A 14,362-nucleotide genomic window follows, 5' to 3' on the forward strand; every position below is an offset into this window, starting at 1 on the left:
CAAGACATAAGAAGAAAACATGAATGTGATAAGCATGTAGTACAAAATCATCTGATTAAAGTATGGAGGGACTGAAGAATATCGGGCACCCATGCCTAAAAAGTGGATTTTTGTGTTGCTGTCTGTTTGAGTAAGCTGGGAATCTATCAGCAGGAGAATGGAGCCCCAGGAGCATGTGTCGTTTGAACTTTGAAGATTGCTCAGCCAGCAAAAAGCCATGACTACACAATTGAGAGTAGAAAGGAATGAAAAAAAAAAAAAGAATGAGTGGGCGATGAGTAAAGGGTGAGCAAAAAGCAGATAAATTAGAATGGGTGTAGATAAAGAAAGTAGCTAGATATTTATTAAATGCGTTAGATACAAAGATTGACAAAAGGTAAAGTAAGATGCAATTTCAGAGCGTTACTGATGGTTTTCCACTGAATGAATTTGTCCTGCTGGAAAACTAAATTTGGTTCAGTGCTTCGACCATGCCTCACAACCTCGGTATTGTTGCGGAGTAGGTTTCCTGAGAGAAATTACTTTTTATTTTTAAAAGGGTGCACCTTAAGTACTACTTTAGTCATTATTTGTGGCTTACAATATTTTTACTACTTTGTTATAGATTTAAATTTAGTTTGTATAATTTTTGTCAGCAATTTCCCTTACTTGAGCAATTATCCACATTTTTTTGTTTTCTCAGTTTTTTTCAAAAAGAATTATTGCAGAAAACTGCCATTTTGCTCTTTATTTATTCTCATACATTTACTATGCACTGACTAATTCTCTTTGGATAAGAACGGTATCACTAAATCTGCTATTAGTTTTATTACTGCTGTGACTTGAGGGGTAACATTGTACCACTGCAACATCTAACAACACACTTTACTTAAGTATTTTCATCGTCTTTCCATCCGTGCCCATAGGTAACCCCCCAAAAAAACAAACAAAAATTGAGAGAATTTCTTATTGGGTAACTACAGGAAGAGAAGAAAAAAAGAGTGGCATAATGACAGAAAGATAACAGCTACTTTACAACCACCAAGCCCTAACAGCTGCAGCAGAAGAGCTGTAACATAGCAGCTTTGATAAACACCAACAAAATCTCAGCAATCTGATCCACTGAAGACTTGAAGCATGGAAGGCTTCATTAGACTTCATCAGTGTAGTTAGTTGGTGAAAGCAAAAAGTCATGGCTTGGATTCTGTCGGCATCTGTCGTGACAGCCAGACGTATTGCTGATAAGGTTATCTATGGAACCTCGACAGGCGGCCTTACAGCTCACAGCCCCCTCATTAGCACTATGCTTATTTATGTATACGGGATGAGTTAATTGGGAGTGCAACTATCAGGCAATGAGCAGCCCCCCTCCCCAACCGCACACTCAGCCCTAACTTGCTCCACCTCCTCCCTCTGTGGCTGCCAGTGGGGAGATAGCGCAATTATCACCATGATATATGACTCTCCTTGATGTCCTCTGCTCTTTGGTCCAGCCCCGCTCTGTCACCATCCCACCTGAGCTATCAACACAACACACTATAAGGACATTTAAAGTACTACGTATAGTATATCTTAACATCCACGAGGCACTGACATTGCTATTCACTATTTCAGGATTGCAATCAATGGGAGAGGATGGTATGAGGTAAAAAAAAAAAGAAAAGAAAAGATAACTACCAATATCTTATCATCTTATGTAAAGGTGAGAAAACTTCTGACTTATTTTGAATGACCCAACAAGGTTCAAGGGAAAATATTTGTGCAAAACAAAAACTATGCAACTATGAGGAATTTGTGGAATTATGACATTTTTATATCTATTTTATGACAATAAAATATATAGCCCCATAACTATTTTAAATAACAGCTTCCTGCTTCACTATGTGAACTGCAATTTCAAAAGTACAAAAGAGTCAAGTTAATGGATGTAAAGTGGTTCCTGTCTCACAGATTGAGACATGAAAAGGTTAAGTTAAGCATCACATTTGAGCTCACATTTGTATCTGAATAAAATTGAATATAAAAACAATGACCAAAACATTAGGTAAAGATATGTAGAACTGCTGCATAAAAAATTCAAGCCAAGGTGTTAGGAGAGGTTCTGAGTCCTTATCGTTCATGAATTACAACATCTGATAAACCCAGATTACTCTGGCCTGTCAGGGAAAATAGCATCTGTTTATGGCAGACCGTGTTAAAACATCTCCACAAGCTATAAAAAGGACAGTGTGTGTTTGAATCCGAAGCCTTGCCTCCCTGAACACAGCTCTGTCTCTCTCTCCTTCCTTCTCTCGCTTTCTACTCAGCTACAGTACAGGCTCGCCTGCGGTGACGGTGTCTTACTGTAAAGGGGGGTAGCCATCCCGATATGAAGAGTGCAGGCCAGTTAACTGCAGGGCTCCTCAGAGACCCAGGTTTCAGCTTTATTTCATGTGTATGTGTGTGTGTATAAATTAATGATGACACTGAATTAGAGAGTAGTGAGCGATAATGAAGTTTTTCCTAAGAAATGGTGATATAGTGTTTATTCCACTGCCAGAAAACAAGTAGCAAATGTGCTCAGAAAAAATTCAATTTTCTGTACCTGATATCCTTTCCCTTTACAAGCTAAAAAAAAACAAGAACTAAATTCACTCCTATAACTGAAAATAAAATACAATCTACAATATAAACAATATAAAATATTTTTCACCGGTTTTCCAAACTCCTGATTATTACACAATGTCCACACAGGCTGTATGGAGAAAGCAGCATGTTAGCAGAGAAGCAGGACGATTTCAGGCACAATACTGTGTGTAGGTCACACCACTTTTGGAGTGCTTACAGCCCAACACCCAAGCACTATAGTTCCACATATTTAATAAAAATGTACTTGGGTCACTATACACTTCGGTCACAAGTGTGTAGAGTGTGTGTTCAATCAGAGGCACCTCAAACAAATGAGTGACAAACGTGGCTACCTGTGTAGACAAGCCTTTACACTTTTATGATAAAATAAGATTTTAAAGAGTAATTTAATGCATCCTTAAAATCTTGTCTTTGCTGACCTCTAGGAACTTAATTTCTCACCTTTCTGCAAAGATGTACAGGTGTACTCCTGGAACCAGTGGCATCACTGTTGGGTGTGGTTACAGGTACAACAAAGCACATTTTGGACACCCATCAGTGAAGCTGGGTGTGGTCAGAGATGAAACAGACTTGTGATGGCTAACCAGCGGGGGCAGCAAGACACACAGTGACACAGTGACACAAAATCAATGTGAAAGCATTTAAATTCACTGTCTAGTGCATTTGAAAATTGTTACAGTGAAATGGCCACATAGATCAATAAATTCAATATATGCTCATTTTAGGCTTAGTTTTATTCTGAAGTCAGTTTCTCCAAAGAAATGTTACATAAGAAAAACATTTCTCCCATGTTTCTTTAGCAAGACAAATTTGCTATTTTTACTGAATTCGGATGAAGTGACTTGCTTCTGTGGATTTACCATTTCATACAGCTTCAGCCTGTTAAGTCAGCTGTAGATTGTTTTATATGTTTAATAGTTTAAGGGCTACTAAAAACAACAACAACATGGCAAAAGGTTTTAAAGTCAGGTGCAAATCCGGCCTCATGGCAACCTGAAAGACTGTTCACGGTTTGTTGTGTAAATGAATGTATTAATATCACAGCAGTCATTCTCTCAAATTGATTTAACCTCTAATTACCCTGCCTTGCCCCACACTGTTGTTCGGGAGTCAACAGAGAACAAAGCCAGGGTCAGCATCAATTATAAAAACAATGGCCCACAGAGGCACAGAGAGGCTTTAATTACAACCCCTAATGGAAAAGGGTCTGACCATAACTACTTCAAAATGCAAGCTAATGGGAAGAGAATCTATGATTATAGCATGGAAGGTGCACCAACATGCACACATACTGTACAAGCTCGTACGGAAATGTTTTAGCTTTTATATACAGTATGTTACAAGTATGGTACCCTGGGTCAAAATTTCTGTTACTGTGAAAAACTAAGCAAGCAAAAGATGACCTGATTGACAAGAAGCATGAAGGTAAAAATGACACATTTCTATGTCTAATATTTTATGCAAGATTACTTAATTATTTCCATCATTAACAGTTTCTAAAAAATAAAAAAATTAAAAAAAAGGAGAAGGGCCAGAAGCAAAAGTTTGGGCATTATCCTGTTGCAGAATCCTATTCCTCTTCAGCTTTTTTACAGACGGGATGATGTTTGTTTCCAGAATGTGTTGGTATTTAATTGAATCCATTGTTCCCTCTACAAGTAACATATCCCCCATGCCACTGGCTGCAAAACAAGCTCAAAGCAAGAAACATCCACCCAATGCTTTTCATGAAATACTGCATCATTTTTTTCCCCGAACATACATTTGTTCATTGCAGCCAGATGTAATGGCCTTACAAACTGAGGAAACAGCTACCTGAAAATGCTTTGCTCCTTTGTCATAGTCTTCTCCTGCTTTGTGGGGACAAACTATTTTAATTGTCAGAGTGTAAGGCAGCTGCTTACAGGAGCCCATGGCTTCTTATTCTTGGGACAAGTTTTGAGGAGTCACAGTATTTATAAAGCTTTGAGATTTGTATCACCTGATCTTTCCTAACGATCACAATAATGATTGTGAACAACCATACCATACCACAACAAGCTGATTAAGGTTGTACAAAACAAAAATGATGCACTAATCTTACTTAAAATGTTGAAGGAATGCTTCTTCTTAAAAACTGTGATTTTTGGAGGTCAGTCCATCTTCTATTCACTTAACTATCCACAATATCAGAAATTTTGACCAGGGGTGCCCAGCTTTTGCATCCCACTGTAAATACAATAGTCAATGTACGTCAGGCATGTATGCCAATTACATATACATATAACAGCAACAGACACACATACAAGCACAAAGGGGACTTTCCTGTTCAAACAAAGCCGGCTCAGCTTGCATTGCAGTATCAAGAGTGGTGAAGGCGTTAGGTGTGGCTATGCGAGAAAACACAAAATGAAACGCAAAAAAACATCCAGCATACCACTCTGGTAATTTAATTGGATTCAAAAGAGGCTTAACGTTCACACAGGTTCTCCTGACTGGCTCTCAATGTTAAATATGCCAGCATTGTTCCAGCGTGTGGGTCTACAATAGATGCTACTAGCCGCATTAGTCACGGAACGTGATAATGCCAAACTCAACAGGCTAACTAGCAGAACAAACAGCAGAAAGCAACATAAAAATGGCAAAGTGTGGGGGTTTGAAGTTTGAAATGGGTATTGAAGCTTCAGTTTTGAAGTGAATCCTGCTATGGCCCTCAAAGCAGTCAACAGTAAAAACATTAGGGCAGAAAAATAGTTTATTCATGAGCACATAGCTGTCAGTAAAGAGAAAACCAACAATTTCTCCAATGACTACACTCTCTCAGTGTCTTTTCATACTAACTGTGTTGATGTTGATGTTGTACTTGACATATGTTATTCTTCTGTATTTGTGTTTGTACAAATCTGTATCTGTGTAGTCAACATCAGTTGTTCGTTTACTTTTGGGATGACCTCAGTGTCTGCATGCTTACAGAAACTTTTCGCCATATTTGGGGATCACAGTCTGCAGTTGCCAGTAAATGTCATACCAAACCATTTTTGCCTGTCTGGCTTTAATGTTGTTCTGACTGGCAATACATTATTCTACTTCAAAAAGTGTCAATTTTTGTCTTTGTTTTGTAATAAAAATTATGCTATCATGACAAATGTTAAGCTTAAACCAGAAACATATCATAAAAGCTCTATATTCACGCTATATTTACTTATTAACATTCAGCCTCTTTCTTATCTTGAAAGCCCTTCCTTTGGCTCTCTTTGAAAAACAGATACCGTTCACCTGTCCTGCAATTTTGCATAATCATCTGGTGTCCATGAAACATACGTGTTTTGTTTATGTATTCATTTTTTCGAGAGAAGCCCGTTAGCTATTGTTTCAGTGATTCACATGTCAATGCTTCTTTTCCACCCACATGTAAACAGGCTGCTTTGCTGTCTTTTCACATAAACATTTGCTCTGCTAATAAGCTGCTGCTCGAAGTGGTAGCCATGCTAGATGTATGGCCAGGTTTGAATTGATGGTTCAATTTCAGACAAATATTGCAGCAAAATATAAATTTACAATAAATTATATCTGCGAATGCCATTTCCTGAAATACCTCTTCTTGGAAAAGTTAATTCCATGTACTTTTGACCAGGGACTAATTTGTCATGGATATATATGTGTATGTATATGTTTTGTGGTATTTCTGGATTTGGAAATTATGTCCCATAAAAAGGAATTCAACCAAACCACAAATTATTTTTTTTTTCTTACCACTGATGGTATGTAGTTGTGCAGGTTGTTTAGGTTCAAGTTGCCCAGGTTTTGCTCACAGCATTAAAAAATTGTATTTAAAAATAAATAAATAAATAAATAAAAATATTAACAGCCACATGTCTTACTCAAAACAGTGTTATCTAGCCAATATCCAGCTATTCTGGATAATCCACAGACGTCACTTTAAAGCCATGAGTTTTCACAGGAAAAACTTTTTTACTAAGGAAATAAACCCTATGGCAACTGCATACAGTTCTGTCTTAGATTATCCAGAGTAACAGGGACATCTTTTTGGAAAAGTCCAACAGACCAACAGGTTCAAAATCAGTATAAGTAATTTTGCATTGCAATATCAAAACATACCTTAATATATGACATTTTTGGGAAAATCAAATGAGAAATTGCTTTTTACTGAAAATAGCCAGACTGGTATTCAGAAACTCAAAAGCAGACAAATCAAGAAATTTCATACATGGACGCAGAAGTCAAACCGAAATCCAATATTGCCCAAAATGGTTGCATTAACCCAGAAATATATTAGTGGTGATATTCGAGTACTGACATTTCATATCACCCACCACTACCTCCTTCTGTATTGTGGCAGAAACACAGAAACAAATCTCATACACCAATATCTCAAAACCTGGGTACAGAAAATGGAAACTGTATTACAAGGTAGATCCAACTCAGAATATGTGGGTAATTTCTTTTCTGTAAAAGTGGTGAACCTAACCTTTAATGTTTTCACTCTTGTATGGGTTTCATCCTTCATCCTTCCTTCATCCCATGAAATCATTATTACATTGCCATGAAAACAATATATAGAACTGTTACTGAGATCTGTGCACAACATGTTTTTAGTTATTTGTCGTCTTAGAGGTCTAGGAAATCAAACTCTACCAACCGTAAATCTCTGTGACGAGCATCAGCTAAATGCCCAAATGATCAAGTAGCACATCATGAATCATCTAGAACAAGACACATGAATATATTGCAAGTGCCACATCTCATCATTAAAAATGTTCCCATGAAATGATGCGTTCTTCCTCTCTGAAGCGAGCAGGCAGCAGCCCTTTAAAAATAAGCTTTCCTTTGACATGGCCCCTTCACCACAGAGCTAACATAGCGAGACATGGATTTGTTAGCACAGACATCTAAAGTGTCTTAAACCAACTAAAAGAGAGAGAGAGAGAGAGAGAGAGAGCTAGATAAAAGGAATAAATACACCGCTGCGCTGGCAGGCAGCCATAATGACCCAATTAACGGTCCTAAAACCAAAGAACATCTCTGAAAATAAATTAACATTGAGCAAATGAATATCTTGATGGCGTCTTTCTCGTTCTTGCTCTCCTCTACATGTCTCACTCTTGATCAACCTGATTACCTCTTGTTCTGTTTCTCTCCTCTTTACCTCCATGTCTATTGTCTGCCTCTATCTTACTGTCTCTATCCATTTCAAAAGGACAAATGTTTCCTGCAGTCACTGTAGCACTGCATTGGTATTCTACTCTCAATTTAGCCAGGAGCCAAGCAGCGGTATCTGCTTCCAGCAACCACACAGCAATCTGACACAGAGCACACAGAGAGAAGGAGAAAAGGCTTCAAGAATTAAAGGAACTGAGAAATATGAGAGACACAGCAAGAAAGCTAGAGACAGACAGACCTATATGGCTGTCCAGCAGTGACATCATTTGCTGTGCTATAGGGTCTCCGAACAGCAATAACTTTTCCACAAGAAATGAAGGATTTTGCTTTTGTTTGGCTTCTTCAGAGAGCAAAAGACAAAACAATACAGCTTATCAAGCTGTTAAAGCCTGTACTTGTCTTTCTACATCAAAACAACTTAAGGGCTTTGATCTAAATCATGGCTACATGCTGATTTTATTCTTATTACTTCAGATCTATCAAAAGCAATACTGCAACAAAAATTAGAACAAAATATTTGTTTGGGTTGATTTCTTTTTCAGCACTGTCAAAGCTTATCTGTAAGTGCCACAAAAATGCAAGACTTCAAACAATTGGCACATAACTGCTGGCAAAGTAGTTATCTACCTTTTGAAGCTTCAGTAATTACAAGTCATTTCATCACACAGGACAAGGTGGAAGCTACTGAGTCTATTGATTATTATGGAAGGTGTGATGCAGTATTAGTAGTACATATTATAATAGCAAAAACTGGAGATAATGTTACAATGTTCCATATTTTCAAGGCAGAGCGAGCAATTTCTGATGACTGCATAGGCAATGAGATAATTCACAAGCAAGGTGTGGAGATGCAGACAGACTGAAAAAAGAGAGGAGGGAGATAAGTGTGGAGGGAGGAGAGGGAGGAGTAGGAAGTGCTGACAGCGGGTAAAGGTGAAAAAGAGATAAGTGGAGTAAGGGAGTGAACTCAGGAGAGACAGAGAGGGGTAGGGAGGTGAAGAGAGATGGAAAGCCCAGATAGCCTTAAGAGGAGAAGGTAGGAGGCGGGTGAAGGAAGTGCTGCAGGACTAAGAGAAACAGAGAGATGGATGAACGTGAAAGAGAGGGAAAAACCATAGATATGGAAATGGGATGTGTCAGTAAAGGAGGGAGCCAGAGGTGTAAAACAGAACAGAGTTTGACATGAGCTGACAGCACAGGAGCACATCCCAAGAGCAAATGAAGGCAAGAGCAGTGTATACGCCAGAGACAACAGGCAAAGAAAGAAAGAAAAACTGCTACTTGAAAAGAGGGCCTACAATGTGTGATTTTGCATTTGAAATATTCTTGAGATATTCAGCACCTTTGATGTTAAGTATTGTTTTTTCGTTTTTTTTTTTTTAATCCCAGCCACAGTCAAAGTAGCACCTGTGCCATGGGTAAAACTTGTATGAGTCACATAATCCCAAAGAAAGTGCTTTTTCTTCAGCAAATCAATCTTTCAAGCAAAGCAACTTCTTCAAACCTATTTTGATAATAGACGACTGAAAATGGCAAAAAATTCCTGCCTTAAGTAGCTTTTTCAGAAAGCATCTCACCCTCCTTTCTCTTCGCCCTCACTGGGTTTACACCTCAACTATTAAATCCTACCAGAACACAGACATCCTACTGCCTCACACCTGAGAAATGAATCACTTGTGACTTCTCTGCAAAAAGCACAGAAAAGGTCAAGAAGAGACAATTTTACATAATCTACATCTCAACTGTACAACTCACTTTACTATGCAGAACCTCTCACAAGCACTGACCCCTTATCTACTGACTGAATTGCTCCAAAGTAACGAAAAAAAACAAAGGGCCAAAATCTCCAAAATCCAATGTGAGATTCTGAGTAACTAAGCAAACAGAGGATATATCTACCTATAACAGATTTATATTAGCTTTAATATGCCAAGGGGGAACATACCCCACTAGCCACGAACACTGCAGAGGAACAAGGCAATGAAATCAGGGTAGAGCAGCTACAGTATGATGGTTCCTTACCTTCCTTGCAGTACTTCCCCTTGAAGCGGGTGTGGGTGCAGTCACAGTGAACTTCTCCATACTGAATAGAGCAAAACCCTCCATTGAAGCACGGGTTCTGTTTGGTGCAGAGGTACTCCAGGTCGCTCTGAATGCCCTGGCTATTTAACAAAGTCGGAGGCATCTCCCCCACCTTCAGATTGGAGATCAAACCCTGGAAGGGCGGCTCGTACTTCACTGTACTAGACGTCAGAGCAGAGAGGCGCACATCAGGTGGGATCCCCCCCACAAATAGGTCGCTGACGACAGCCATCTCCTTCCGCTTGGACTTGACCTCGGCCACTTTTGTCTCACCATCGACCATCAGGAGTGTCTCGCGGAAGTTGCGGGTGAGCAAGACCATGTGCCAGCGGTCATCATTCACACGTGTCTCCATGTGCAAAGTGGCCGGCTCAGCACAGTGGATGGCAAAGCGCAGCTGGAGGCGCCCACCAGCGATCAGCAGCTCCAAGAAGTCACAGTTGCCACCATCATCCAGGTAGAGTACCAAGGCTTTGCTGATGTTGGTCTTGAGACTGAAGCTCAACTCACCCACTGATCCAGCTTCCCAGCGTCCATAGCGTGCCCACTGGCCGGGCGCCCCACCAAATTCCAGCATCGTCACTGTGGTGAGCAGGCTGAGGAGGGCCAGAGGCCACAGGGGCCAACACAGGAATCTTAACCCCCTTGTCATGCTCAAAATACCCAATTTCTCCTTCTCTACTTGATGCCTTATAGATCTAATGAACCACAGATCCCAAACCTAGCTTCACTGTGGCTAAAAGTTTTCAAATGCAAACAACACTTATTCTAAATCACTTAACTGGGATGTAAAGCTCACAGAGTAAAATAATCCTTACAGGGGCCCAACTCCAATTTTCCTGACGAATCAGCAGTTTTTTTTCCCTCCTCTCTCTGATGCTCTAATTCTTGTCCTTATCCTAACTCTCTCCTTCGTCTCTCCATCAGTTGGTGCCTCTGGGACTTGGAGGAAAGGAATGAGGAATAGCGGGAGAGTAAAAGAGGGGGGAATATGATAATTTCAACACAGCCGTTTCTTCAAAAGCCTATTGGTCTATCCTGAACCGAAAATAGAATCTTCGTCTCTGGAATTCAGATCTGCAATTTCCAGGAAATTTGAGCAGCCGCCAAAAGCTTGGGGAAAGAGTTATCCGATTGTGATCTTTCTCTAAGGGGAGTGCAAGCAGAAGAAAATGAGCAAACGAATGAGGGAGCCGTAGTGTAGACGGGTATCAGAGCTTGCTGGCATCTGTTGGAGCACACAATGCATTCATGGTTTCAGCATAAACCCATTCTTCTCCTAAAACTTGCAGACCATGAAGCTTTATGCAGGTGTGGGTCCCATCATTGTGAAGCCAGGTGGGGATCTGAAAGAAACACACACAAAAAACACAACTGTAAATTACATGCATACATGTTCCAATGCATTTCATGTCCCAATAAAAATGTGACACATTCCATGTTAAGTTAACCAGCAATTACACTGTTGATAGCCTTGGAAGAATTTTTTAATTCATTTAATTTCTTTCATCTTTTACCCACTTTGCTACTTTAGTGTCCCTACACTCTTTTCAGCTGAAAGCTGACACTTCCACAAGCGTTCTGAGTTTTGCCTGGGCCCATACTTCCCAGAGGAGCCTGGGCAATAGGACCTTACGCATCAGCTCCCCCTCAGTCATATCAATAGATATGTCACTGAACGTGAACAACACCAACACGGCCAATAAGACATAATTTGACAAATCACACCCTTCTAGTGTGGCGTTCACACATTATAGGCATGCATATTGAAACACACACATCATTAAATCAAATGTGATTCAGAGTGGAGGGCTGCAGAGTCAATCACTATCTGAATAGCAGGTCTTGATCCTGGGGCTCGGCCTAATCCCTAGCCATTATTTTTTGAGTGCGATATAATTTCCAACGCATACAATTAAAGCTAGGATCACCACTGCTTGTGCTGTCTTGTGCTATCCAGCCTGGCTTCAAAGTGACAACAACGATGACGATGGCATACAAGGAGGGTAGGGAGTGTGAGAAATATGGCAGAAACACAGACATAGAAAAAGAAAGGCTGCATAATGATGATCTCACAGGGGCGAGGTTTAATGTCGATGGAGAAAGATGAGGGAGGACAGAGGGGACAGACAGAGCTGTGGGAAACAGAAGAGGGAGTAAGACAAATAATATTAAGGCTATTTGTCTCTGGGTGATGTTCATAATGGCAAGCAAAAAAAAAGGAATGCTGCCTTCAGATATAACTTGTGAGGTTGTATTCTCAAAATCAGAAGCACAATACACAACATGTTTGGCATTCAAGTATTTTAGGTTGGGAGAAATTTTGCCTCAGCAACTTAGAGAAAATTGGCACTGTATCGTTCCAAAAATACAAAAAACACACAAAAAGGTTACGGACATCCACAGGCTCTGACATTTTTAACAACGTCATGTGTCACATGGGTGGAAATGTCGTGTTTGCTGTTGATGCTGAGAACGTGCCTTACCCAAATTTAACATATTGTATATTATATGGCTTTTAGGCTTATCTATGGAAGGGGTTTAATGATGAACAGCTCATTTTATAATCCTACAGAGTCAAAAACCACTTGGTGTTCTCACTTTGGTGTATATCAGCACATTGGTGGTGACAAGGTACAAAAGCAGCTTGCAGCAGTGTGTATCTGTGGCAATGCATCTTAACTGGAACAAAACAGAATGCAAAAAGAAAAGACAGACATGTGTTACGCTTCATGATTTCCACATCTTCACACAACCTTATGTGTACACGTCTCGGACTAAGTTCACATGACTTAGTGTACGTCACACTGTTAAATGTGAGACGCTGTCAGAAAAAATGCCGTCTGATATGCGGCAGGCACAAGATGCCTCTAGGAGTGATAAAACTGGGGCTGGTTTATTTTGGTCTCTGAGTGACGGAGCCCAATCTGCTTGTTTGCACACATTCCTCTTGTTTGCTCGCACGCACACACGCACACACGCACACACACACACACACACACACACACACACACACAGAGAGAGAGAGAGAGAGATACGCCACTGAAAATTAAAAGACTTGATTCAAAGGATTCATTAACTGCAGCTGTGACAAGAAACATACGTCCTGTTCAGACTCATGAGGCTTGCTCATATACATATTTGGATATGTACGTTGTTCACATGGGCAGGAATAAATGTACACCTAATTATACTGAAACAAAAACTTGCAACTAATTCAAACTACATCATGAGAAATCAGCCTCCTGTTTTACACACCCATAACCCCCCTCACCAACAGATCATGACATTGTTTTAATTGCCTTTATGACCAAAACAAAAACATGATGAAACCCCTAAACACTTTGGGAGCAAAAGAATTGCATTTTGAGAACAATTTGAGGGTTTAAGCTTGTTTAATCAACCATTCTTTTAATCACATCTGTGTCCCTTATGGGTAAATAGATTTGGAATATTCCCTGGCCAAATTGAATATTCATGGAGTTATTTCTGTCTTGTTGGGGACTGTCTACCACTACAGACAGAAGCAGCATTTCCTGCTCCTTTCACAATTCTGTGTTTATGAAGCTTTATTTCTTTATTGTGTTGAGTTTCAGTGTATCCTCCAGTATCCTGCATGCATTGTGTTGTTAGTTATTAGGAGGTATTGGCAGGCTCGCCTAATGGTACCATGAAATCCCAAGGACACTAAGGAAACGTAACAAGCCTCAAGAGATAACTAGAGCTCCAAGGGTTGTTCAGTGTGTGTGTGTGTGTGTGTGTCTGTTTTGGCGGGGGGGTTGTGATTGATTCTAGTTGCGTGTGCAGCTGTCTGCATTCAGCAGAGCGACTGTCCTTGTGTGACAATGCAGTGTTCATCCGGACTGTGTATTCTGTGTGTCTATATTTATTCCTGCATTTGGGATTATGATTTTTGTCACAGCTGTAGTCCACATTGTCTCCTCTACAGCATTTGGCCACAACACTGTTTTACAAATGACATGTACGATCCAGCTTTGGTCCACTTTCAATCCAAAAATAACATGTTTGCCATTTTTTCTATAACTGCTGGCGTGATGTCCGTCTGCCTCAATTCATTCCTCAAAAAAAAGAACGGCTCTCTCTTTCACAGTGCTGGGCTGATCTGCGGCAGAGCTAGGAAACTTGACTGAAAGAGCAATCCGTAACCAGCCTCACACACCCTGACCCGACTTCTTGTCCAGCAAAGCTCTGCAGCCCTCAGGATAGCTGCACAGTTATGCGAGTCGCCACCAACCCATTTCCGCTCATATTATCCTATGGGGGAATGTTGGCCTGATCTTGACAGAAACACTGCACCAACTGTTTAAGAGACTTCAGCCACATCCACACTGCAGTGAAAACTGTCACATTTATTATGTTATTATCTCACTTATGCTGGATGTTATCAAATCTTCGACAGCAACAAACAATATGGACCTCAAGGTCTGCATTTTTTATTTGAGTGTGCCGAATGAACCAATTGAAAGTACTCGACAATTGCCAAGATAATAAG

General features: G+C 40.1%; 1 protein-coding gene across 1 annotated transcript in view; it reads right to left on the bottom strand.

Annotated features, from left to right (window-relative positions):
- nrxn2b (neurexin 2b) overlaps nt 1-10,501 on the bottom strand; it is a 550,653-nt gene extending 540,152 nt beyond the window's left edge. Inside the window, exon 1 of the mRNA XM_041964490.1 lies at nt 9,790-10,501. Within this exon, the coding sequence (XP_041820424.1) occupies nt 9,790-10,501 (712 nt within the window). The remainder of the gene's footprint in view (nt 1-9,789) is intronic.
- Between the last annotated feature and the right edge of the window lie 3,861 nt (nt 10,502-14,362).

Source organism: Chelmon rostratus, chromosome 23 (genome assembly GCF_017976325.1).
Source record: "Chelmon rostratus isolate fCheRos1 chromosome 23, fCheRos1.pri, whole genome shotgun sequence".
Classification (NCBI taxonomy): Eukaryota; Metazoa; Chordata; class Actinopteri; order Chaetodontiformes; family Chaetodontidae; genus Chelmon; species Chelmon rostratus.